Below are 26,739 nucleotides of genomic sequence, written 5' to 3' on the forward strand. Positions count from 1 at the left end.
TCTAATATTTTTTCATTTAAAATAAAATGCATGACATCTTAGATTTTTCTTAATTACTTTTTTTTTTTTAGCTAAACAGTACTGTACATAGACTATTCTAATAACTGTGATCAATTTGGTTTAATTTATAAAAATAATGGAATCTGTTCACAGTGTGTGAAAAATACCTGTGTCAGTACCCAGGAGACACAGATCTACTTTGGGAGGTGGAGAGTATAGGTGGCCCAAACCAGAGGTTTAATATAGCCAAGAGGATTCAGAACATGGATTTGAAAGGTAAAAACTAACAGCATTGACAGGCCACATGTACGTACAATAGTAAAAATCCTAGTTTGGAGTGAATAACGTTTCATTGATAAATTGTTAATCATTTATCTGCAATAATACCACTAACATCTTACCACCCAAATGCATAACAATTGTTTAGAAATGATGGCACAATGAAAATTAGAAGTACGTAGCTATTCTATTGAAAAGTACTTTTTTATTTAAATATATTACCCAATTGTTTTGACATTCTTGTCACAACATATTGTTATGCTGCCTGCCCTTTGTAACCTCGAAATGTAGAATGTTTTGACCATTGTACTATGCCAACCACATCAGGAAACACCTAAACGCTGGTTTCCCCTGTGAGTGAGTAGAGGAATTTCTACCAAATACACAGCACCTGTATTTCAAATCTGCGCTTCAAAGTTAACAGAAACAAATTAGTCGAGCGATGGATCGTATCTGGAATACAATTGCTTGAGATCCCAAATTACCTATTAATGCTCGATGCACTTCTTCCTCCATTCTCCTCACTTCAAACTTATTTATCCTTCTTTGTGAGTTGCACGGCTCATCTCTGAAACTCTTTTTCACAATCCCTTTGTGACATTGACTATTTTCTCGACACGATTTTACTCTTTTTTTTAACTTGCATACGCCATCCAATACCAATACTTATTTTGCATTTCGAAATGCTCTTGTATTCATGAGTATGTCTGTAAGGTGACCTTGATTGCCCTTGTTGGATTTTGTCCACAATTTAGGGAGCGCGTTATCTGCGCCTCACGGCAAAAGCCTTTGCCAATCATCTGTTATCCAATTTACTCACTGCGTGCTCGTTTGATTTCTTCAGATTTAGGAAAATGCAAAGACACTGAAGCAGAAATTAGACTTAGACAGATTGGTTGAGTTCAATCACAATTCTTGTTCAAAAAGCTCTGTTTTCAGGAAAGTACAATACAGCGCTGGTTCTCCATTCAGAAAAGGCAAAGTCCAAGGTTGTTAGATCAGTTTTATATTCAGTAGCACATTGTGGGCCGGGATTGATGGGCGATGAGTCTTCGGGGTGGGGCAAGTTCGAAGGAGAGTCTGCTTCCATGGGAGTGGTGCTGGTTATGGGCGATTCGGTGTGTAGGTGGGGGGCTGTTGGTGTGTGTGTGTGTGGAGGGGGCTGTTGTCTTCCATCCCATCTCTCGGCCTTGGCGATCATCTTTGGCCGAGTTCTCGGGTGGCTCCTTCTGGCACCTGCTGGTTTTATCTCCACGTGACCTTCCTGTGAACATTCTCCTCCAATCTTGGACATACACTATCGTACCTCATTCTTCCAATTGTGTCATCTTGTGCGAATTTATGTTAGCTTTTGGCTGTGACATCATTAATCTATTGCTCTTACCTGACTATGTAAAGTTTGTGCTTTTGATACTTCATGTCTTTGATTACATCATTATATTCTTAGTTTAATCATGTTTCCAACCGTATCTTTTCTTTGTTAGGCCAAAATATTTCCCTCTGTGCAGAACGTTCAGTAGTAATCAAAAACTGGCGTCTAGCATTAGTCAAAACATAAGATACAATCAAGTACTGAACGGTCAAGACGACTCTGGCTGTGTCCATGATTCAGAGAAAAAACATCAGGCATGCATTCCACAGTTCCTTAAGGGTCATTAAGCTATTTAGGCAATATATCAAAAGTCATTTGTTATTTCATAGTCCTCAGAAATATATCAGATCATAAAGTTATGAAAACCTTTCTCATCACCACTTATCAAAAATGTCTAGTTATGTCTTCTTTATTGATTTGGTGTGTAGGTATAATTATATGCTTAAAATGTTTCTTTTATTTATTTATTTAATATGTCAATATACTTGTCTGCTTATGTACTTTATTCAATGAGGTTTGAGCATATCTGTTTTTGTAGCGAGGCAGGACGTTTTGTATTTCGACCTCATTCCTTCACCCTGAATGACAAATAGTGTATTAATATTGTTTATTGATCATTTATTTACTTAAAAGTCTTTATTGATTTTTACTATTATTGTCATAATTGTATTTCTATGTTGTCTGTTTCTCAGCAGTATCAAGTTTATTATTTGACGATACACCACATGAGGTCACTAGAGAGAGACAAAAGGAAGTAGCCAAGGAGCCAATTGCCACACAGACAAAAGAAGCTGAATCGATGGCATATAGAGTGGAAACTGAGGTACGTTTCAGTAAAATACAACAATGTATTTTATTTCAGTTTGTGGTCCAGTCAGAATGAGAGCAATTATTCATACCAGATCAAATATTTCTAATTTTCAGGAAGAAGTGTTGGTGTGTACCGCTACCAGAGGTAAACATTTAATTATTTTCTACAGTTAAAATGCTTTCACATATTGTGCATTATATTGAACTACTGTTTGTTTGAACAAATGTAATGATCTAAACAGACACTGGTGACAAGCCTGTTCCAAATTGGAGTAGAAGCAGTGACCAAAAGCAAGAAAAGAAAGTTGATAAGATTGCAGAAAGCCAAACTAAAAACGTTATCAGGTAAACACACACTGCTATACTTAGTCTGCTTATGACCCAACAAGCACACAGCTCCAAGTAATAACATCGCAAGTCTAAATGTATTTTGTCTTCGTCCCTCCAAATACAAATTAGGGGAAGCGGTGAGACAACAGTTTAGGGATAAACAAAATGAATGGGATTGGGCCAGGTTTTTACGTGGAGATGGCTTGACTAGATTTTGGTATTTTGGCAGACGCACAGAGGTTGGCACAGTTAAAAGTGGATGTTTTGCACCATTGTGGGTGTGAACATAACCGCCTAGATTTGCAGCCACTCCAAGTGGCTTCTCATTTCCTTTAAAATTGGTAAAAATTAGAACTGATGACACATGAAGAAGGGCAAGTGACTTGAAATGAGGACAATCATGATTTCAAAATAGAACAGGAACAAGTAAACAAGGCAAAGTCCAAATCAAGACTAGAAATTGAAAAAAGAAAAAAAAAAGGACATGACAGACAGGATATGACAAGTCCATGCAGGATATTGACACACGCAAACTACAGTGTTTTTAGAAGGAACTTCACAGACATAAACATGAGGATGATGTAGTCATTCCTGTCTGTGTGTGACCACCCCCCAGATTTCCCCCATTGCTGTGCTGCAGCCAGGGTCTGATCATGAAATTATAACTAAGATAATGACAATTACATTAGATAGTAATAATAATACTTTTTCCTCACCCCCCGTGGGTGGTCTCTTTTTCCCTTCAAGCTCGGGTCCTCTACCAGAGGCCTGGGAGCTTGAGGGTTCTACGCAGTATCTTTGCTGTTCCTAGTACTGCACTTTTCTGGACTGAGATGTCAGATGTTTTTCCTGGGATCTGTTTCAGCCACTCCTCCAGTTTGGGGGTTACTGCCCCTAGTGCTCCAATGACCACAGGTACCACTGACGTCTTAACTCTCCAGGTCTTCTCCAGCTCTTCGCTGAGCCCTTGATATTTCTCAAGTTTCTCATGTTCCTTTCTCCTAATGTTACCATCATTTGGGATGGCTATGTCAACCACAACGGCTTTCCTCTGCTCTTTGTCCACCACCACAATGTCCGGTTGGTTCGCCATTACCATTCTGTCTGTCTGGATCTGGAAGTCCCAGAGGATCTTGGCTTGGTCATTCTCTACCACCTTTGGAGGTGTTTCCCACTTGGATCTTGGGACTTCCAGTCCATACTCTGCACAGATGTTCCTGTACACTATTCCAGCTACTTGGTTATGGCGCTCCATGTATGCTTTACCTGCCAGCATCTTACACCCTGCAGTTATGTGCTGGATTGTCTCAGGACCTTCTTTGCACAATCTACACCTGGGGTCTTGTCTGGTGTGGTAGATTTGGGCCTCTATTGCTCTGGTGCTCAAGGCCTGTTCTTGTGCAGCCAGGATCAGTGCCTCTGTGCTGTCCTTCAGACCAGCTCTTTCTAGCCATTGGTAGGATTTCTGGATATCAGCTACTTCAGCTATGTTTCGGTGGTACATCCCATGTAGGGGCTTGTCCTCCCATGATGGTCCCTCCAGCACCTCATCTTCCTTTGATGCCCATTGTCTGAGACATTCACTGAGCACGTCATCCGTTGGGGCCTTATCCCTGATGTACTTATGGATCTTGGATGTTTCATCTTGGATCGTGGCTCTCACGCTCGCTAGTCCTCGGCCTCCTTCTTTACGGCTAGTGTACAGTCTCAGGGTGCTGGACTTGGGATGGAACCCTCCATGCATGGTTAGGAGCTTCCGTGTCTTGATATCTGTGGTCTGTATATCTTCCTTTGGCCACCGTATGATTCCTGCAGGGTACCTGATTACTGGTAGGGCGTAGCTGTTAATGGCTAGGGACTTGTTCTTGCCATTGAGCTGACTTCTTAGGACTTGCCTTACTCGATGGAGGTATTTGGCTGTGGCTGCTTTCCTTGTTTCCTCGTCAAGGTTGCCATTTGCCTGTGGAATTCCAAGGTATTTGTAGCTGTCCTCAATGTCTGCTATTGTTCCTTCTGGGAGTGAGACCCCCTCTGTGTGGATTACCTTTCCTCTTTTAGTCACCATGCGGCCACATTTCTCAAGTCCGAATGACATTCCGATGTCAGAGCTGTAGATCCTGGTAGTGTGGATCAGGGAGTCAATGTCCCGCTCGTTCTTAGCGTACAGCTTTATGTCATCCATGTAGAGGAGGTGGCTGATGGTGGCCCCATTCCTGAGTTGGTATCCATAGCCCGTCTTGTTGATTATTTGGCTGAGGGGGTTCAGTCCTATACAGAACAGCATTGGGGACAGAGCGTCTCCTTGGTATATACCACATTTGATGGTCACGTGTGCAAGTGGCTTGCCATTGGCTTCAAGTGTGGTTTTCCACTGTTTCATCGAGTTGGAGTTTCATATATATATATATATATATATATATATATATATATATATAAAGCCGTGTGCCTGGTTTGTGGCACACAGGTCGCTGTGTTTAAAGAATATAATTTGAGTCGCCACTACACGACCAAGCATGAGGAAAAATACAGAAATCTGTCAAATAATGAGCGCGCAACAGAGGGTGATGCATTGCTAGCAAAACTGCAAGCCCAACAAGGACTTTTTATCAAACTTCACACCCACAGAGATGCATCGGTCAGGAGAAGTTTTTATTAAGGAGTGCTTATTGGACTCTGATATGCCCAGAGAAAAAGAGCGCATTTGAGAATGTGTCACTCTCCCGACGTACCGTAACAAGGCGGGTTGAGGACACATTGATATGTTTCTATATATGTGTTGTAATTCACAGTTTGAGGAAAAGTTAAAGAAGTTAAGAATAAATTGTACTGATTAATGAATTTTTATTTGACCTATACACCACAATTTCACATAGCCTAATATAAATATAAACAGAATAATTGTAGTCTTCTAATTACCAGTACCAGCTATTTAAAATAAATAATTTAGTGCATATTACAATGGAATAAAGTTGAGCAGGTTTAAATTATCGTTGGTGTGGGCTTCTGACATAACTCAGGTTTTTCATGTGGCCCCTTGTAAATATTAATTGCCCACCACTGCATTAGATATTAGTAATAATAATAATACATTATTTTAATTCTATACTATATATATATATATATATATATATATATATATATATATATATATATATATATATATATATATATAAATCTCGTAATTTTCGGACTAAAAGTCGCTCCGGAATATAGGTCGCATTAGCCATAAAATGCCCAATAACGTGAAAAAAAACATATATAAGTCGCTCCGGAGTATAAGTTGCATTTTGGGGGAGAAATTTATTCGAAAAAAATCCAACACCAAGACCAGACATGAACGAGCAACAACAGGCTAAACGATAGGTATGCTAACGTGACATAAACACAAACGAAGAGCTGAGAACGGGCCTGACGTAACATTCAGAGTTATTCAAAGTCAAAGTCTGCTTTATTGTCAATTTCTTCACATGCCAAGACACACAAAGAAATCGAAATTACGTTCCCACTATCCCACCGTGACAAGACATAGTACACAATATTTATACCAGCTCAGTGGCCTAGTAGTAGAGTGTCCGCCCTGAGACTGGAAGGTTGTGTGTTCAAACCCCGGCCGGCTCATACCAAAGACTATAAAAATGGGACCCATTGCCTCCCTGCTGGGCACTCAGCATTAAGGATTGGAATTGGGGAGTGAGATCACCAAATGATTCCCGAGCACGGCACCTCACTGCGCCCCTCTCCCCCAGGGGATGGATCAAAATCACATGGGGATGGGTTAAATGCAGAGGACAAATTTCACCACACCCAGATGTGTGTGTGACGATGATCATTGTGACTTTGACTTTAATATACATACAAGTAAACAACACAAAAAAATAAAAACAAGAAGGCACAAACAATGAATAAATAAAAGTGATGAATAAATAATAAATAAACAAATAACACAAATGGCGCGTGCACACGCAGCGGCCACTCTCTGTCCCGTCAGTACGGTGATTTGTTCGTCTAATGAGTGTTCGTCCGACAGTCTTGTGTGTTCGTCTCGTCCGTGCTACAAGTACAGCAGGCAGGTTCTGCTTGACATCGGCAGAAGTGGGTTTTGCGGCGTTCTGGACTTTGAAGTGTCGACATTAAAGGCGCTCGGACTGCTACGTCCTGAAACGTCGCCGACCTCACCCGCTATTCCTCCCCCGGTTGGGAGCCGTCGGAAACGGTGTGCGAGGAGGCAGAAGAGGGGCAAGCGCGGAGGCGTCCGGGCCAGGCTGGCGGCCAACCCAGCGCGACCGGCGGTGCCCTCCATTCTTCTGGCGAGTGTTCGATCGCTGGACAACAAAATGGATTACGTTCGCCTGCTGAGGTCTACGAACCGGACGGTGCGGAACTGCTGTGTGCTCGTGTTCACCGAGACCTGGTTGAGTGACAACATTCCGGACTCTGCAGTGCATCTGGAGCGGCTAGCGTGCTATCGGGCAGACCGTGCCATTGTACGAGGGGGAAAGTCGCGAGGAGGTGGAATATGCGTCTACATCCGAGAAGAATGGTGCCGGGACTCTGTGGTGGTATGTAAGCACTGCTCGCCGCTTGTGGAGTTTGTGATCATTAAGTGCCGTCCTTTTTATCTGCCGAGGGAATTTACCGCGATTCTGCTAGTCGCGGTATACATCCCGCCTTCCAACATCGAAGGAGACAGGATCGCGGCGCTTGGTGAACTGTACCAGGCTGTCAGTGAACAGCAAACAGCGCACCCTGACGGTTTCACCATCTTCGCTGGAGACTTCAATCATGCCAACCTGAAGTCTGTTTTCCCGAGGCTTCACCAGCATGTTCCTTTTCCGACACGTGGAGACAGCTTCCTGGACCTAGTCTACTCGGCGCAAAAGGGAGCTTTCAAAGCCACCCCCCTCCCCCATCTGGGGCTGTCTGACCATCTCACCGTTTTGCTTTTGCCCGCATACAGACAATTGGTAAAGGCATCCAGGCCGGTTCGGAGGCAGGTTCGAGTGTGGCCTGAGGGTGCCTCCGATGCACTTCGTGACTGCTTCGACACCACTGACTGGGACTTGTTTAAGCAGGCAGCCACCTCCAACGATTGGACGGACATAGAGGAGTATACTGACTCTGATACCTCTTACATCACGAAGTGCATCGATGATGTGACTTGCTCGAAATCCGTCGTCACTCGCGCGAACTGGAAGCCGTGGCTGACGGGGGCTGTCCTCAGACTGTTGAGGGCCAGGGACAAGGCTTTCAGAGCGGGGGATGAGGCTGGCTTGAGGACAGCGAGGGCCGACCTGTCCCGAGGCATCAAAGAAGCGAAGAAGGCGTTCTCGTGCAAGGTCTCCACCCACTTCAAGGACAGCAAGGACCCACGTAGCCTTTGGCGGGGCATTCAGACCATCACGGACTACAAGCCCGCGCCGAGGAGCTGTGAGGGCGACGTCCGTCTGCTAAACGATCTGAACCGCTTCTTTGCTCGCTTCGACGCCCAGAACAGCACTTGCCCGCTCAAGACCACCCCCCCCCCACACGAGCAGCCCCTGCGCCTCTCTGCCGACGGTGTGAGGAGGGCGCTTGCCGCTATTGACGCCCGTAAGGCGGCGGGCCCTGACAACATCCCGGGTCGAGCGCTGAAGGACTGCGCTGGGGAGCTGTCGGGTGTCTTCACGGACATCTTTAACGTTTCCCTGCAGCAGGCCATCGTCCCCTCGTGTTTCAAGGCTGCCACCATCGTTCCTGTGCCGAAGAAACCTGCACCGTCCTGCTTCAATGACTACCGCCCTGTGGCACTGACGCCCATCATCATGAAGTGCTTTGAGCGGCTGGTCATGGAGCACATCAAGTCCGCTCTCCCCCCCACCATTGACCCTTTCCAGTTTGCGTACCGTGCCAAGCGGTCCTCTGAGGATGCCATCTGCTCTGCCCTCCACTCGGCCCTCACCCACCTGGAGAGAAAGGACTCATATGTGAGGTTGCTGTTTGTGGACTTCAGCTCTGCCTTCAACACCATTGTGCCGCAGCGACTCATCTGCAAACTCGACGAGCTGGGCCTCAGTACCTCCCTCTGCAACTGGATACTGGACTTCCTCTGTCAGAGGCCTCGGGTGGTGCGTGTTGGCGACAAAATCTCCGCCAGCATCACGCTGAGCACGGGGGCCCCCCAGGGCTGCGTGCTCAGTCCACTGCTCTTCACCCTGCTAACGCATGACTGCACTGCGACCTACAGCGACAACCGCATCGTGAAGTTTGCTGACGACACGACTCTGGTGGGTCTCATCACGAAGGGCGACGAGACTCGGTACAGGTCGGAAGTTGACCTTCTGACCACGTGGTGCAGGGACAACAACCTCCTGCTGAACGTCAATAAGACCAAGGAAATCATTGTTGACTTCCGGAAGGGTCACACAACACACCTGCCGCTGATCATCGACGGTGCTGTGGTGGAGAGGGTGAGCTGCACCAAGTTCCTGGGGGTGCACATCAGTGAGGACCTCTCCTGGTCCGCAAACACCTCGTCACTGGCAAAGAAAGCTCAGCGCCGCCTGTACTTCCTGCGGAAGCTCAGGCGTGCATGTGCTCCTCAGGCAGTCCTGTCTACATTCTACCGTGGCACCATTGAGAGCGTCCTCACCAGTTGCATCGCTGTCTGGGGTGGTAACTGCAGTGAACAGAACTTGAAGGCCCTGCAGCGCACAGTGAATACGGCTGGTAAGATTATTGGTGCTTCGCTCCCCTCCCTGAAGGACATTTACACCTCCCATCTCGCCCGCAAGGCAACCTCGATTGCCAGAGATGTGAGTCACCCGGCTCACTCTTTGTTTGACCTTCTGCCCTCTGGGAAGAGGTACAGGAGCCTACGCTCCCGCACCACCAGACTCGCCAACAGCTTCTTTCTCCAGGCTGTTAGGGCCCTGAACTCGCTACCCCCTTCTGCGTAGCGTGCGGCACTGTTGCGCTATTTTCGGGAATGTCTGCTGTACGCGCACTTGCTCCTTTTTTTTTCTGCTCCTCTTATTTATTTATTTATTGTTGTGTTATTTATTCAATATTTATTCAGCACGCTTTTGTTATACTTGTTTACTTGTTTGTCTGTTGTGAGCCATGTCTTGTCACCGTGGGATAGGGGGGAACGAAATTTCGGTTTCTTTGTGTGTCTTTGGCATGTGGAGAAATTGACAATAAAGCTGACTTTGACTTTGACTTTGAAATAAGAGGAGCAAAAATGGAGCAAGTGTGCATACAGCAGACAGTCAGAATATAGCGCTAAAGTACAGGACGCTACGCAGGAGGGGGAAGAGAGTTCAGGATCCTAACAGCCTTGAGAATGAAGCTGTTGGTGAGTCTGGTGGTGCGGGAGCGCAGGCTCCTGTACCTCTTCCCAGAGAGCAGAAGATAAAACAAAGAGTGAGCGGGGTGACTCACATCACTCACAATCGTGGTCGCCTATTACATAAATAACATGTTAATAAAACCATCTGTGTCACTCCAATTCATTAAATCCATCGATCGTCCTTTGTCAACAATGCGTGCGCGCCGCTGACGGCGCTTGCACTTCAAAATATTCCACAGGCCCATATAACGATATATAAATTATATATCAAATTATTATTATATAAGCAATAATGTTATCAAACCATCTATGTCACTCCAAATCATTAAATCCATCGATCGTCCTTTGTCAACACGGCTGACGGCGCTTGCAATTCAAAATATTCCACAGGCCCATATAACGATATATAAATTAGATATCAAATCACAATTATATAAGCAATAGTATTATCAACCCATCTGTGCACTCTAAATCATTAAATCCATCGATCAAATTCCACAGATCTACTATATAACTATATTGTAGCGTTAAAAAAGTTCAAGGAAAGACGTGGGTTTGGTAAACGTCTCTTTTTTTTAACAAAACAAACTTCCAGGCGTGTGGCGGCGTGGACTTCCAGCCACGGAAGTGGACGAGAGCTCCATAGAATAGGACCGGGCGTGCTTAAAAGCCATGACCGAGCCCTATCCACCGTCCCCGGACAGCCACCCGGTCGAGCGCGGCCCCAGACTTCCATCCACGGAGGTGAAAGAGAGCTCCATTGAATAGGACCGGGCGTGCGTAAAAGCCATGACCGAGCCCCATCCACCGTCCTCGGACAGCCACCCGGACGATCGCCGGCTCCAGACCTCCATCCACAGAGGTGAAAGAGAGCACTATAGAATACGACCGGGCGTGTGTAAAAGCCATAATAGTTTTCCAAACCTTCTGTGTCACTCCAAATCCTTAAATCCTTCAAACTCTTCATTCTCCGTGTCATTTAGAAACAAAGCCGCTAATGATGCCGGTAGTACGTGGGGCCCTTAGTCATCTTTGTCATCCCGTGATCAATCTTTGTCCTTTTTAAACTACTGCCGCGCACGCCACGCCGCGCTGCTGACGTCACTTGAAATTCAAATTACAGTAATCCCTTGCTACATCGCGGTTTGTCTATCGCGGTTTCACTTTTTTTTTTTTTTTGAAAAAAAACCCCATATAAATCGCACCTTGTTATAAGTCGCCCCCCCCCACCCAAACTATGGAAAAAAAACGCGATTTATAGTCCAAAAATTACGGTGTGTGTATATATATATATATATATATATATTGTCAAACGCGCACTTTTTATCAGTGGCACCGGCTTCCCGTTAACGGGTTTGGACCAGCCGGGGTAAGGGGATTCGTCCGTAATCTAACCAGCCGAGTTAAATTAACTCTACCAGAATCAATCTAATTTCTTTACGACGCCAATCCCTCTCAAGTCACCCGAAGCTCGAGCCGAGTAACTCAATTCGAGGCAAGACTTCGAAATGACCGCGTCGTATTGATGGCTCCCCTTTTTTCTGTTTGAAGCTGTTGTTATGTTACGGATATTTTTAGATGTCTTTGTTAAGACCTCAAGGATTCGTTAATTTACCAGAGCGCCCTCGCCCTAGCTGAGCTCAAGATAACTACTTCGAACCAGATCTGACAATTCCTGATGTTAAGGATTAAAGCTGTCTTCACTTTAAAAAGAATTGAACGGCTTTAAAGAATGACTACGATAGGGGAATAAAAACATTTTAAAGTTGTAATTACTGCATATAAAACCATGCTCAACATAGTTACTACTAAATAATCGATAACCGAATTAAGGCTTAAGAAGAGATTTAATGAATAAGCAAGCAAAAGAATTACAAGTCGAAAAAAACAAAAGAAAACAAGACTCACCCACTCAGAACAAAAGAGGAGACTAAAGGTCTAAAATTCTATTTGGTTGAACAAGTCGAGTGATCAGCTCTCCTTTGTTCCAAAATCCGAATTATGTTTAAAAAATAGGAAAGGTTCCGGCCGTGAGGAGCATAGCCTAAAAAGTAAAATTGGCAACTTCCCCTTTCTGCCCGGAGCGGCTGTCTCCTCTGCCCTTCCTCGAAGCTTAAAATTTGACCAAGTCCAATTCGAAGACTCTGGAAATTCATCTTAGTAGATTTTGGTTCAGTCTCAAAAAGAATGAAAAATCCATCTTCGTTCTTTTACTCCGGGCAGCGTCACGGCTAACGCCCTGACTAGGAAGAAGCGCCGCTTTGCATTCGGGCATCATATTTATAGGCTTCCGGCATTACCTCATTGGAATATGTAGATAAAAAGTCAGAATCCCTGCCCCTCTGGTTGTCTTGGCAACCCTGCTTCAAGCAGCAACCACTGCGCCCGACAGCCACCGGAGGCAGGTGTTTCCTGTTTTGCTCGTTCTTTCCCTACTAGCCCTTAATGTCTCCTCTCAACTTAATATATTCAGGTATGGATGGAACACCAATGTTAAATACAGGTTGGACAAAACATTGCAACATTCACATATATCTTGTCTAATAAAGATCAATCTCAACCCATAATAGTACTTAACATAATAATGGGTTCCTCCAACTTAAACAGAAATATTATATTGCTCAAGCTGTTACATCTTAAAATTATGGCATAGCAAACTCATATTCCAAAATTGTGCGTTGCTACGTGTTTGAACAGGTCGTGTCCTCCCAATTGCTAACAATTTAATTTATTAGATTTGTTAATTTCCATCAGGTCACCCCATGTCAAGCTTTAACACCATCTCCTCGTGAAATTTTGGAACTACTACATGTTTTGGGATAGCCAATGTGCCTGGGCCAAATTCAATACCTAATTTTACACCACCATTTTACACCACATCTTGTACCACCATGCCACTTGACTATATATATATATATATATATATATATATATATATATATATATATATATGATCTGACACATTTGTAGCTTTAAAAAAAATGCAAATACATTAAAGAAACAAAAAGTTTTTTTATTTTCAAAAAGTACTTTAAAAATGCCGTTTTGTTTCGTTTCATTTCCATTTCGTTTTCGAATAATGTTATTTCGTTTTGTTTCAGTTGCTAACATGAATTAGACTGGTGAGCATCGTGCTATCATTGTGGAAACGTTTATCAAGAAAGCATCTGCAACTGCAACACGAGCTGTCAGGCACAGAGCAGGGAGAGGACTCGAATGCAGAGATTCCAAAGTTCAACAAAGTGTTTATTGTCTCCAATGATGGTCGAACAAAAAACGCCTCACGAGGAGGGAAAAAAGGGGAAACTAAGGCGCCTCGAACCGAGGGAGAAAAAGGAGAAATCAAAGCGCCTCGAACCGAGGGAAATACAAAAACAAGATAGCGATGTAACCAAGTTAACATCGGTGAGCAAAGACGTTCAAACAAGGCTTTCTACGTGGACTCAAGGGTTTCGTGATCGCTAGTGTTCTCAGCAAGGCAAGACGCACTGGCACTGGATACGGGGAAAGACGCGGGTTATATGGACACAGGAGGGGAACACAGGTGAAGACAGTTGGTCATTGACGCAGGTGCACACACTTGGAATCAGGGGATCACGGACGCACACACACTGACTGGAACGAGAGGAAATCACACAGTAAAACAGGAAATGATCTGGACGACACATGACAGCATGACAACGAGCGTTCCAATGTTTGCGCTTCAGACTTCGTAGACATGATCCCGTACCTGCTCGAAACATGATCTTGTTATGGGTTACTAACTTCAGAGCCAGTGCATCAGCATTCAAACGAAAAAGAATGAAATTGATGCCATTCCCCATGAAATGATCCACCGAGTTATGGACAACTTTCGTGAACGCCTTCGACAGTGTGTGGACAATAACGGCTCCCATTTGACTGATTTAATTTTTAAAACCAAATTAAACAAAATGGCATTATGTGTACTTTTCAAAAATCTATATATTTTTTTGTTAGTTTACTTTATTTGTGTCTTTTTTTAACCACAAAAATGTGTCAGATCATTTTGCCGTACCCTGTACATATACATACTTATACATTATATTACATGATTTCTTATTTAGAGGGTTCAAAGCACGTCATTGTCTTATGAATGAAATAAATTATATCCATCTCATATGTCCACAAAGTGCAGAATCCTTCTGCCTGTGCCTTCATCAAATTACCGTAATATTTGGACTATAAGCTGCACCTGAATATAAGCCGCACCAGCTAAAATTCGGGAAAAATCCTGCTTTGTTCATATATAAGCCACACTGAACTATAAGCCGCGGATGTTTTAATGTTTAATTTCCATATATAAGAGAATATCCACAAATCACACAATATCATAAATATCATGAAAAATCCATAGATGTATGGTTCAAAACTTTTAAAATTAACGGCTTATAGTCCAAAAAATATGGTACCCGAAATCTTGTTAGACTATATGCACCAATAATTAAGCAAAGGTTCCAGCAGGCATAATGTTTAGAGCCACCGAACTGTCAGATAAAAGAAAATGCCCACCGTGGTATCGAGTGGTCTGTCGAATTTTAAAACAGGCAAAATGGGGCACTGGCATGTTATCGAGATTTGTCAGTTTTTACGCTCGAGCACTGCTGCACCATCTACAAATGTGGAGACACGTGATTAACTGCTGATCATCAAGAAATTCATGATATTATAATGTATCGATATAATATGTAATGCTTTTCTGTCAGAGTTGAGGATATCGAAGCAGAGACCCCAAGGAACATCTTTCAAGTAAAGAGAGGACTGCTTTTTTTTCTGATTTGGTGGTGATTGAGGTGTGTACATATCTATAGTCCTAATTTTTCAAAATGATATAGTATTAAAACATACCTAACAATGAGTTTATATGTTTCAGAAAATATTCTCTACCCATTCTAAAGAAACTAGAAAAGATGATGTTGGCATTGCTACTGTAACCACACAACAACATGAGGATGCACCAGCACTTGCTGCAGAGGATTGTCAGGAAAGAGACAATCTGGATATTTGCTGTAATTCTCATATGGCAAGTGAAATTGCGTTAGAAATGGAAGGAGTAGAAGAGGGGTCTCAGGAAGAAGACACAGCTGCAGAAGAATTCAATATGACTATTGAAACATCTGAGGAAGAAGAGAATTCTCTTCCTGAGAGATATGATGAAGAGCAAGATGAGTCAACAGTTTTACCTTTGAGAGGCAGATGTAAGGTAGTTCATGAAGAAATGAACAGACATGGTCAAGTAAAACCTGACAAGACGGTTAATGAAACCGAAGTGGAAAGACCAGCTGAGAAATTGAGTTCTATGGATAAAGGTAGCACTCCAGAGGCTGGAGAGGACGAAGTAAAATCTATGCCTGAAATAAACTTGGAAGAGATGAACAAAGAACACGAAGATGAAAATAGTAAAAGAACGTCAGAGACAATAGCAGGAGATAATGGGAAAGATGCCGATAATTTGACACTAGCGCCCGACACAGTTATTGTTTCAGGTCAAGAGCATACTGTTACATCATCATTAGGAAAGAGACCAAGAGTGGATTATGATGAGAATGATGAGATGGGGGAAATTGAAATGAAGACTAACATGGACAAAAAGAATTTAGATGAATCTGAAGGCTAAGATGGCTTGCAACGAGAGGCAGTCAAACAGAAAGATAATGAAGATGGAACCTCTGGAGACACTTAGTGCTGATGCACAAAATTCAGGATCTGATGATAAAGAGGAAGTGGCAGAATGTGAAGATGAGCCGAAAGCATCTGGAGTTGACATAAAGCCAACAGTTATTGGAAAAAGAGTTTTGAGAAACAGGACAGTACCTTCACTTGTCGTCACACCACACAGATAGATTATGAAGAGTCCTTGGTCAGCCCAGAGAAGTTATCGCTGCAAATAACAAGTTATGAGCTAACTCCAGCTTGCAAGTTATTGCAATATTTTTACCATTTTAATAGATTGACGCCTACCACAGTCTTACAATTTAAAAGACAACTTTTAGAAGAGTACCCATGAAATCTAGCTTGGTACTCAATAGAATACAGACTTGAATCAATTTATTCCTGACTCGTTAGATAGGTGGTGGTAATTCACATGACAAAGCAGGAGCCAACAACCTTGAGATCCTAAATCGTTTTTTTTTTCACTGCCCACCTGCCCCCAAACTTAGTATGTGTGAAAATGAATATTGTACAGCCACCTTACTACAGTTTTGCACGAATTGATTGAATTTTTGTGAACCCCAGCTAACTAGTATCTTATCTACCAACAGAAATACTGATCATATATTTCTTGTCTTAAGTTTCCAGTTTTATTTTAAATCAGTGTGACTGAAACATTGCTACATTAAAGGTGTGGTGCGACAGTGTGCAAGATTTTTCCATGTTTGATAGTTGTACTATTCCCTGGTGCACCTATCGACTACAGGTGTGCAGAGCTCTTTCTTTATGAACAGTTTTGCTTTATGAAATATACGCCATACAAAAGGCATATTCTGTTCTAGTTGGATTGTAGGTGCCTTGGCAAATGTATTGAGTGTAGTAACTGTTTTCTGAGTTTTCCGGAAAGCTGTAGAGCAACGTCACAACGAGACTAACTGATGATGACAAGCAGAAACTTGCCGTGTTTAATGGCAAACTTGCCCAGCTGTTTAATTTGGATACAGAAGGTGAGGACTTTGATGGATTTGTGGATGAATAACGATAATGTGAGTACAGTATTTGAGGAGAATAGATAATGGTAGAATAAAGTACAACCGAACTCACTGTCTTGCAACCATTTTTACCTTTTTTGTGTACTTCATGTTTTAGCATGCATATGCCCTTGTATCATATATGATACAATATGTACTGTCATTGTCACTCTCGCTCCTGCTCCAGAACGCTTTTCCACGCTAAGTCACAAGTCACAATACCCGCAACAACGCCAAAAAGTTTGAAGTTTAAAATGAGTTATTTACCTGGACCCGACTCTGCATCGTAGCCCAGGATAGAAACAAATCCAAGTCAGTTATTGCGGTGTCAAACAAAATAATAGGCGGCAAGCATACAAGCTGGGGTAAATAAGAGAATGACCACGCAGATATTTCATGATTCTTAGTAATAAACATTCACCTCACATTTGGTCTGATTTTTTTTTATTCTATAATCATAAATAAATATTTTGTAGCGGGTATACTGACAGCTCGTGTGTGACTGACGGCTGTAGTGTGAAGTATGAATGCAGAGTGCGCATGCGTAAGAAAGAAGGTGGCGGGAGCAGCCGGGAGAAGTATGTGTGGCCTGTGTAAACGAGGAGTCACGTGTAGCAAGCAAAGAAACGCGTGGCAAATAAAATGAGGACTGCAGTGCAGAAAGACCCTGCCTGTGGTGTGCTGTTAGGCCGCTGGCTTCTTCCTTCGACGTGTGTTAATCGCGGTCTCCCAGGCGGCGCCATCCTTGGAGAAAGCTCAGGATTTCACGACACAGCACTGGCACTCAAGGGAAATGTAGTCGACTTCATGCAAAACACAACCGCTTTTGTCCATATGGCGCCGCCATAATCAATGAAAACTGGAGCCGCCTCAGTGTTGCTTTAATGTGGATTTCCCCCCAACTGAATAAATACACTTGAATTAAAGGTTGGAGTTTTTGGTCTGACATTATTTAGGAATCAAACTAAAAATTGGAAAAAAATAAAAAGTTAAAGAACACGTCTGTTAGGGTTTTTCAGATTATCCTTATCGTATGATTATGTTGGAATGCAACCGGTAATAAATAACCTACTTTGTCCCATCCTACACAAGGTCGTAAAACATCCCCTGATATGTTTTGACTAGAGGACAAGGGCTTTCTATTCAGCCTACGCATACCCCCACTCTGTTTCTCTTAATAAATATGCCCTTGCAGGAGGGAGAGTTCAGACTTCATTCCTTCAACAAGTGAACTCTCCACCTGCAGGTGTCTAAAAGGACTTGCTTGTCTCCCGTGTGGTTCTTGCAAAATAAGTTAGAGTGAGCACAACTCTAACAACGTCTTAACTAGGGGTGCAAAAATAGAGGGTAGTGTAGGAATGGTGTTCAGTTCCTTGATCTGTGATCATTTAGTTTGATGCATATTTTGCAATTTGTTGCTCATATCTTATCCATGCTTTTTAAAGTTGCATGCCATCCTGATTGTGTCTGTAGTTTGTTTGGTCAAATGATCATTCATGCACTGTACCTTCCTTTCCAATCTTAAGATTGCACTTTCAGTACAGTGGCTGGCATATGTCAATATCATTTATTAATAAGAGGGTATTTGTTCAATTTGTCTTCCATTTCACTACAACTTGACATCTTTATGCTGAAGGAGTCATTTCAAATCAGGTTCCATTTGGACTCCGGTCATTTGGCAGTTCTGGTATCGAATTGTCTGTAAATTGTCATGACCAGCAGGAATATGGAGCTTTACAATTACAGAGGAATGCAATTGTAAAGGTCGACTGTAAAGCGCCACTGTAATGATTACAACCACAGAAATGTACCCCTCAGTGTTATTTCTGATTTCATGAAGTCTTGAGAAGGAGAAAACACTAAAAGTGCCATTGTTGCAACATATGGTTGTCCTTTGACAGTGTAATTACGATATATACCGTCATGTGTCGTTTGATTATTGAAACAGACTTTATTTCCTTGTTAAACAAGAACTTTCGAGTCAAACATCCACAGTTTAGTGTATCCCTTCTTCGAGGTCCTCTGGGGAAAGGATAATGACTGGTAAAAGAACACTGTCAGCTTGAATGCGTACTAATTGTTTTGGCCAAGGGTGTAGACATAATGGAGGGTGCCACCTTTCTTCAGGAAGCAGTCATGTGCATGGGTTCCAGGTTTGATCTGTCTCTGGCACACTCCCAGCAGGTCATCAAAGACCAAATCACGATCATAAACCTCAAGTCTCAATACGTCTTGCGCCTGGGCCTTGAAATAGGAGAACTCCTCCTCCCACCAAGGGTTAACAGTGTCCTTACGGACCTCTGTTTTGCCAAGAGTGGCAGAGCCACAAAACACCTTTACGTAACCATCTGTGATTCCCAAAATGTCAGAAGGGAGACCACTGGCACGCAAGTCAAACACCTTGAGCTGGGCCTGAGCCATGGGTAAAGCGCATAGCACCAGAAGAATGAGGGAGAGACTTGAGGCCATGGCTGTGGGGGGGAACAGAGAATCACACATCGTCATAAGTAGGAGGAGGAGTAATTTGATATTTGTTTTTTACAAAATTTATTTCACTGTAATGTGTAAAAAGCATTAGATACATTTTACAGCAAGATATTTTTGTGCATATACGTACGCCAGCTCTACCTTATTTCGCACAGTGACTGAAATTTCAGAATGTAAAATAACTCTTAAATTGTGCATGATTACCAATTCCCTACATAATACAATACCTTTAAAAAGTAAACCCTTTCAGTTTCTTAGTGATCACGGGCTCAATTCTCTAAATTAGCCTGATGATAGTCTTATGGATTACAAATACAGTATTTTATTGGAGACTTAGCTTTCCCCGGTAAAAATAAAAAAATATATACGTACGTATCTGTATGAGACATCTCATCAAATCAAATAAATTATACTTCTGTTACATTAGTTAAGCTGTACACAACAATATTTTGGATGGTAAAGGCAGACAAGGTGCATGCTTTATACTTACCTGTGCTTGGTGTCTTGGTTCTCACTTCTGACAGAGCTTCGATGTTTTTAAATGCCACCAGGGCTCGTATCAGTCTGATAAGAGTGTTCCAAAATACCCATGAAGCACAACCTGCTCCATTCTCAGCATTTAGCAACACAATGTGTTGCAGTCCTTCTCAAATAGTCGGACACGCCCCCCTTGGGGCATGGTGCGTTACCAAGGGGCGTGCGTGTGACACCAGGGAACATGCTTTTCTTTTGGCTGTACTAGATTAAAGCGTAATTAGACATCCACTGCAGTAGGTGGGAGTGGCGGTATCACTGTAAGAGTGTGCGCAATACAGGACAGTACAGTGTAGAGCGCACGGAATATACGCACACACAGTACAGAGCAGGTGATAAAAAGTGCAGTGGGACACCATGGAAAAATATTCAACAGGGTTGAAAATAACGGCGGAGAGAGACGGAGATAAGAGAATTGAGAGTGACACGAAAGCTAAGACAAGGAAATATGACGAAGCGTACGTAGCGCTCGGCTTCAGTGTGACTACGATGGGAGATGAGGAAAGACTGGTGTGTTTACTGTGCCTTACAATGTTGGCAGCGGACAGTCAAATAAATTAAGGCAGCACTTAAAGTCATTGCACCACAATCACGCTGATAAGAAGCTTGAGTTTTTTCAGCGAAAACGGGCTGAAGATTGCCAACAATTATTCCACTTTATAAATGCTACTTCAGTCAATCAGCAAGCACTATAAGTATCATATAAAGCAGCGTACCAAATTGCTCAGTGCAAAAAAAAAAAAAAAAAAAAAAAAAAAAAACACCATTGCAGAAGAGGTGATAATACCTGCAGCCGTGGATATGACACACAAAAGAAGGCACTAGGCCTTGATGTCTATCCATATGCAATTGAGTTAGGGGTCATAAAATTTTACGCCATCTTTGACTGTCGCCATTTTGGTTTGCTGGCGCCATTTTTAGATGTGGATATGTATGGGCATGTATTTTTATGAATCAAAACAGGTGCAGCATCTGAGCTAGCTTTGCTACCAGCCAGTACATGTGGGTTGAAGGGGGCCGTTTTGTTGAGAAGGCGAAGGGGAGGGGTGTTTGTGTCAGTGTGGGGGTCGTGAGAGTCGTCAGCATGGTCCCAAAGTTATCTGAAAGAGAGTTGCATGTAATTTGACAATAGTGGAGTCGGCATTATTGGTGCCAAAGTTATCTGAAAGAGAGTTGCATGTAATTTGACAAACAATAGTTTAGAGGATCAAGGGGGTTTTGTTGAGAAAATCATTGAAGTGTCGTCAGCATGGTGCCAAAGTTATCTGAAAGAGAAAAAATCAAGGTGTTGTCGCATGTAATTTGACAAACAATAGCGGAGTCGGCATTATTGGTGCCAAAGATACCTGATGAGGTAGAGCCTTTGATTCGTCATCAGCATGCGGCCAAAGTTATCTGATTTCTCGCGACACGTGATCCCATAGGCGTGTTCTTATCCCCGCCGAATTTGAAGTTGGTTTAGTGCGAATGACCAACGCTCATTTTTGAGAAGACAAGCCATCGCTCTGAGCAACGGAGTTGAAGCGCGTCAAAAGCTGTTTCGAGAATGGTTAAAGGTAAGTCGTTTTACTACTTTTGTCGCCGTAATAATAATGATAATACTAATAACAAATAATAATAATAATAATACACTGCGGTTATTTTATGAAACAAGATGTAATGTTTATATAATATTTGCAGACATCATCGCTCTTGCCGATGTCCACGCATCTTTTGACGACGACTTTAGCGACGTTTACCCAACACAATCAGACTATGGTGAGTCAATCGTGCATCTAAGATAGTTCATATAAATGTTAGTAGTTGATGATTTTATTTTATGTATGTAACAGATCTCGTGGCCGCGGCTACTAGGAAAAACAGTCGGCCGACACAAGCTGCCTTCGAACGCCATATTGAAGCAGTGGAGGAGACAGATCCAGCGACAGAGTCAGCGAGACCAAGCGCATCAGTCACGTGCTACCGTTGGAACCAATCCAATTGCATCCCACGCCGACCGACAGGAAACATCGACGGACACAGAGTTAGCTGAAGCTCTGTCTATATACGAGGGCTTGAACCATCATCAAGAGTCGACAAACAAAGTTGGAGGTATTCCTTCTATTTTTTCTCTCTTTGTATGGTATCGTCCGACTTGCTATTTTCGGTATTATAAAGGATTAACTTGCAGGTGAGCGTCGTGACACGGAGGCACAGAGAGAGAGGAAGAGGAGGAGGAGGGGGCAGCCCTTCTCTCCGGCTTCCGGGTTGTTCTGACAGATCGTCGCTCTTCGGACACAAAGTATGGCAGCGGACCAAGAGGTATGTACGGCTTCGTGCACCAACTGCACCCTTCTCTTAGAGAGGTTGTCTCTGCTAGAGGGACGTGTCCGCCAGTTAGAGCAGAATAGTGCGATAACAGTAGTTGCGGCGGACACAGACGCGGGCTGTAGTCAGCCCGCTAGCCCGGTTAGCATTAGGCCCAAGCGGCTTGCTAATCGCGATGAGCCAGGTAAGACGCATAGCCGTCCAAAGTCATCTCGGTCTACTGGCCCTCGCACTTTGGTCATAGGCGACTCCATTACCCGCAACATTACGCTTAAAAATCCAGCCACGGTAATGTGTATTCCTGGGGGCAGAGCACCCGACATAGAAGCTAATCTTAGGGAGCTGACTCGCAATAGGCCTAGTCAACAGCGTAGTTCCAACAACACTAGCTACTCGGACATAGTGATACACGTCGGCTCCAATGATGTTAGGATGAGACAATCAGAGATCACAAAGAAAAACATAGCGAGGACTTGTGATCTTGCCAGAAAGATGAGTCGGCATCGAGTATTTGTCTCTGGCCCCCTGCCTGGGAGAGGCACAGATGAGAGGTTTAGTAGATTAGTCTCCCTTAATAGATGGATGGCTGGGTTCTGTAAAAAGCAGGGACTGTATTTTATAGATAACTGGTCCTCCTTCTGAGGCCGCCCCGACCTGCTGAGGAAGGACGGCCTTCACCCTAACCGTGAAGGCGCCTTCACTCTTTCTAGGAATATAGATTACTGTTTGAGCCACTCATGACAGGTCACTTTAGAGCAGGCCAGGGCACAGGTGATTAGACCACCTGTGAGGATGGGTTTGGAGTCTGTTAAGTTAAAGTTAACTAGCGCTAGGCTAGACTTTCAGCATACACATAGCTCCTCGTGTAGACTAGAGCGCGACAGTTTAAATAGTGCTGCAGTACACATAAACACACTTTCTACTGGGGTAGTAGACAAATCCAATCATTTTAGATAACTTCACATGTGTAACAAATACTCATCATTAAATTCCCACGGTCGTTTCATCCCACCGCCCTAATAAACTTTTGAGAGGTGATATTAGGCCTAGAGAACACAATTTTACTCGCATCCCGTTTAAAAATCCTTCGATAGATACGCACCCTGATCAACCAATTACACTTAAATTCGGTTTTATGAATATTAGATCACTTCATACGAAAGCAGTTCTCGTTAATGACCTTATCACGGAACATAATCTAAACGTTTTTGGTCTTTGCGAGACCTGGTTAAAACCTAATGAACTGCTGCCACTTAACGAGGCCTCGCCTCCAAATTTTGTGAGCTCGCATGTGGCTCGTCCTCGAAAAAAGGGTGGGGGTGTCGCCCTCATCTCAAATTCTGAGCTTAGATTTAGGCCTCGCTCAATTCACGTATTTAAAACATTTGAAGTTCTCATTGTGCGATCCACTGCGTTACCGTCATTCTATCTTGTTGTTATTTACCGCCCACCCGGGGCTTACTCTGGCTTCCTGGATGAATTTTCAGAAGTTGTGGCTGATCTAGTGACAAATGCAGATAATATAGTTATCATGGGTGATTTCAACATCCACATGAATTCACCGTCAGAACCACTGACTTCGGCATTTCAAACTTTAATCGATACGTTTGGTTTTACGCAAGCTGTACAGGCAGCAACGCATAAGAATGGAAATACCTTAGATCTGGTATTATCCCGGGGACTAGCAACCTCAAATATAACAGTACTGCCATACACTACTGTTCTGTCTGATCATTTTTTAATAAAATTTGAAATTTTAGTTCCTTGTCAAAGACAAGAGAGCAATCAGAATTATAGCAGCCGTAATTTTAACTCCATGACTGCAACTGCGCTATCTGAGTTACTGTCGCCGGCAACCGCCATGTTTCCCGCGTACAGTAGCTCTATCGATAATCTTACAAATGAATTCAATGCGACATTATTAAAAGCCATCGACTCTGTGGCACCGCTACGTCTGAAAACTCGCCGTAGATGGCCAACTCCGTGGTTCACAGATGAAACACGTACGTTTAAACAATTATGTAGAAAGCATGAGCGCAGATGGCGTTTAACCAAACTTGAGGTTTTCCATCAGGCATGGAAGGACAGCCTCCTGAAATATAAAGATGCGCTTATTTTAGCAAAAACTCGTTATTTTTCGCAAGTCATTAATCTTAATAAAAATAATCCTAAATACTTATTTGATACAGTGGCAAAGCTAACTCTGCGCCAGCCGACCCCCGATAGCTCCTTCCACTCAGCTGACGAGTTTATGAAATTTTTTGCTCAAAAGATTGAGTCCATTAGGGACGAGATCAAGAATACCATGCCAATCGCTCCGCCGGTTACTAGCGCTGGGGATCATGCAATAACCCTCTCAAATTTTAAAAGCGTGTCCCTTGAAATGCTTACAAAATTGGTTAGTACGGCTAAACAAACAACATGTTTACTCGACCCGCTTCCAGCCAAACTACTTAAAGAATTATTTCCAATTTTAGGACCGTCCGTCTTAAATATAATCAATCTGTCTGTTTCCTCTGGGATAGTGCCAATAGCCTTTAAAACCGCTATTATTAAACCACTACTTAAGCGAGCAAATCTTGACCCGGACTGTCTCAGTAATTATAGGCCAGTTTCAAACCTCCCATTCATAGCAAAACTTCTCGAAAAAGTAGTAGCACAGCAGCTTATTGATTACATGGTCGCTAATAATCGATATGACTCTTTTCAGTCTGGTTTTAGAGCTAATCATTCTACAGAGACAGCACTTGCTAAAGTGACTAATGATCTCCTCATAGCTATGGATTCAAATACGTCGTTGTATTGTTACTACTTGATCTTAGTGCTGCCTTTGACACTGTAGACTTCGATATTTTATTAGGGCGTCTTAAAAGTTGTGTTGGTATCTCAGGGTCAGCACTAAGATGGTTCAATTCCTATCTATCAGGCAGGACGCACCGAGTGGTCCATGGTAATACGTCCTCTGAGCTTTATAATGTTACGTGTGGTGTCCCACAGGGATCGGTACTCGGACCGATTTTATTTAATATTTATATGATTCCGCTTGGGGACATAATACGTAAATATAATATTAGTTTTCAATGCTACGCGGATGACACCCAATTATATATGCCGTTATCGATGACAGATCCGCAGGACTGCTGTAATCTCGAGGCGTGCCTTGCGGAGATTAAGCAATGGATGTCTCTCAACTTCCTTCGTCTTAACCCGGATAAAACTGAGATGTTGATAATTGGTCCTACTCGTTATCAACATTTATTTAAGGAAACCACTATAACTATAGATAACCGTACTATCACTCAGAGTGATACAGTAACTAATCTCGGGGTAATATTTGACCAAACGCTCTCTTTTCAAAAACACATTAAGAATATAACCAGGATTGCGTTTTTTCACCTTCGTAATATTGCTAAGATTCGTCCTATCCTCTCGACCGGGTATGCGGAAACTATTATACATGCGTTCGTCACGTCGCGCCTGGACTACTGTAATGTATTATTCTCTGGTCTTCCTAAATCCAGTATCAAAAGTCTACAGTTAGTGCAAAATGCCGCTGCGAGGCTGCTCTCACGGTCAAGAAAATTTGATCACATTACCCCAATATTAGCCAAATTACATTGGCTCCCGGTCCATTTAAGATGTGACTTCAAGGTTCTTCTACTAACCTATAAATCACTGCATGGCTTAGCGCCTTCATATCTCGTCGACCTAGTCGTTCCTTATGTTCCGTCTCGTAACCTTCGTTCGCAAAACGCTAGTCTTTTAGTTATACCGAGGGCCAAGAAAATGTCTGCAGGGTCTAGAGCATTCTCTATTCGGGCTCCAGAGCTTTGGAATGCCCTACCAATGGATATTAGAACTACTACCTCAGTAGAAACATTTAAGACACGTTTAAAGACACATTTCTATGAGATGGCCTTTAACTAACTTGTGATGGCCGATTTGGCCGGAGTTTGTTCTGTTCTCTCTGCCCACCTCCTCCCCGGCTGGGGAGGGGGTTAGGTGGCTCAAAAGCTGATAGCGGCTGGCTGGATTCTCGGGGACCAGTTCGGGATGGGGGAGCTGCGGCTCGGCCCACTTGAGGACACTGCCAGGACAATCGAGGGCACCTCCGACATCCATTTTTTTCATTGATTTTCATATTATGTATTACTTGTGCACTCTCTGCATCCATTACAACCTGGTGATCCTGAAAGGGGGATCCTTCCATCTGTGGTCCCTTCTCAAGGTTTCTCATTTTCCCCTGGCAGGGTTTTTTTTAGTTTTTCCTTGCCCTTTTGGGAGCTTATGATCAGGGGATGCTTTAAGAATAATTGTCAATTTTGGCTATGTGAAGCCCTTTGAGACTTTTTGTGATTTAGGGCTATACAAATAAACTTGACTTGACTTGACTTGACTACAACACGCGCCACTCAACCAGCAGGGGGCCTGTAAAGTGCCGCGGTAACTGTATCTACAAAAGACGGTTACAAGAATGTTTTAAGATAATACGTATTCTGACAGATTTAGCCGAATCAAAATAGGTCTGTGTTGTTTCTGTTGTGTTTTGTAAAAGGAAATATAATGGATCATTCAAACCTTACGTCAACGGA

At 43.1% G+C, this 26,739-nt stretch overlaps 1 protein-coding gene across 9 annotated transcripts in view; it reads left to right on the plus strand.

The window, feature by feature from the left end:
• LOC137840121 (uncharacterized) overlaps positions 1–26,538 on the plus strand; it is an 83,306-nt gene extending 56,768 nt beyond the window's left edge. For 2 of the 9 annotated variants that reach the window (XM_068650059.1, XM_068650053.1), the window contains 10 exons: positions 154–276; positions 2,344–2,474; positions 2,576–2,606; positions 2,704–2,806; positions 6,855–9,496; positions 10,714–10,980; positions 14,843–14,929; positions 15,010–21,598; positions 21,673–21,931; positions 22,011–26,538. In XM_068650059.1, the coding sequence (XP_068506160.1) occupies positions 154–276; positions 2,344–2,474; positions 2,576–2,606; positions 2,704–2,806; positions 6,855–9,496; positions 10,714–10,769 (3,086 nt within the window). In that variant the 3' untranslated portion in view covers positions 10,770–10,980; positions 14,843–14,929; positions 15,010–21,598; positions 21,673–21,931; positions 22,011–26,538. The remainder of the gene's footprint in view (positions 1–153; positions 277–2,343; positions 2,475–2,575; positions 2,607–2,703; positions 2,807–6,854; positions 9,497–10,713; positions 10,981–14,842; positions 14,930–15,009; positions 21,599–21,672; positions 21,932–22,010) is intronic. The other 7 variants (XM_068650060.1, XM_068650057.1, XM_068650061.1 and 4 more) reach the window with 5 other exon arrangements.
• The last annotated feature ends 201 nt before the right edge of the window (positions 26,539–26,739 follow it).

Source organism: Syngnathus scovelli, chromosome 3 (genome assembly GCF_024217435.2).
Source record: "Syngnathus scovelli strain Florida chromosome 3, RoL_Ssco_1.2, whole genome shotgun sequence".
In the NCBI taxonomy this organism is placed as follows: Eukaryota; Metazoa; Chordata; class Actinopteri; order Syngnathiformes; family Syngnathidae; genus Syngnathus; species Syngnathus scovelli.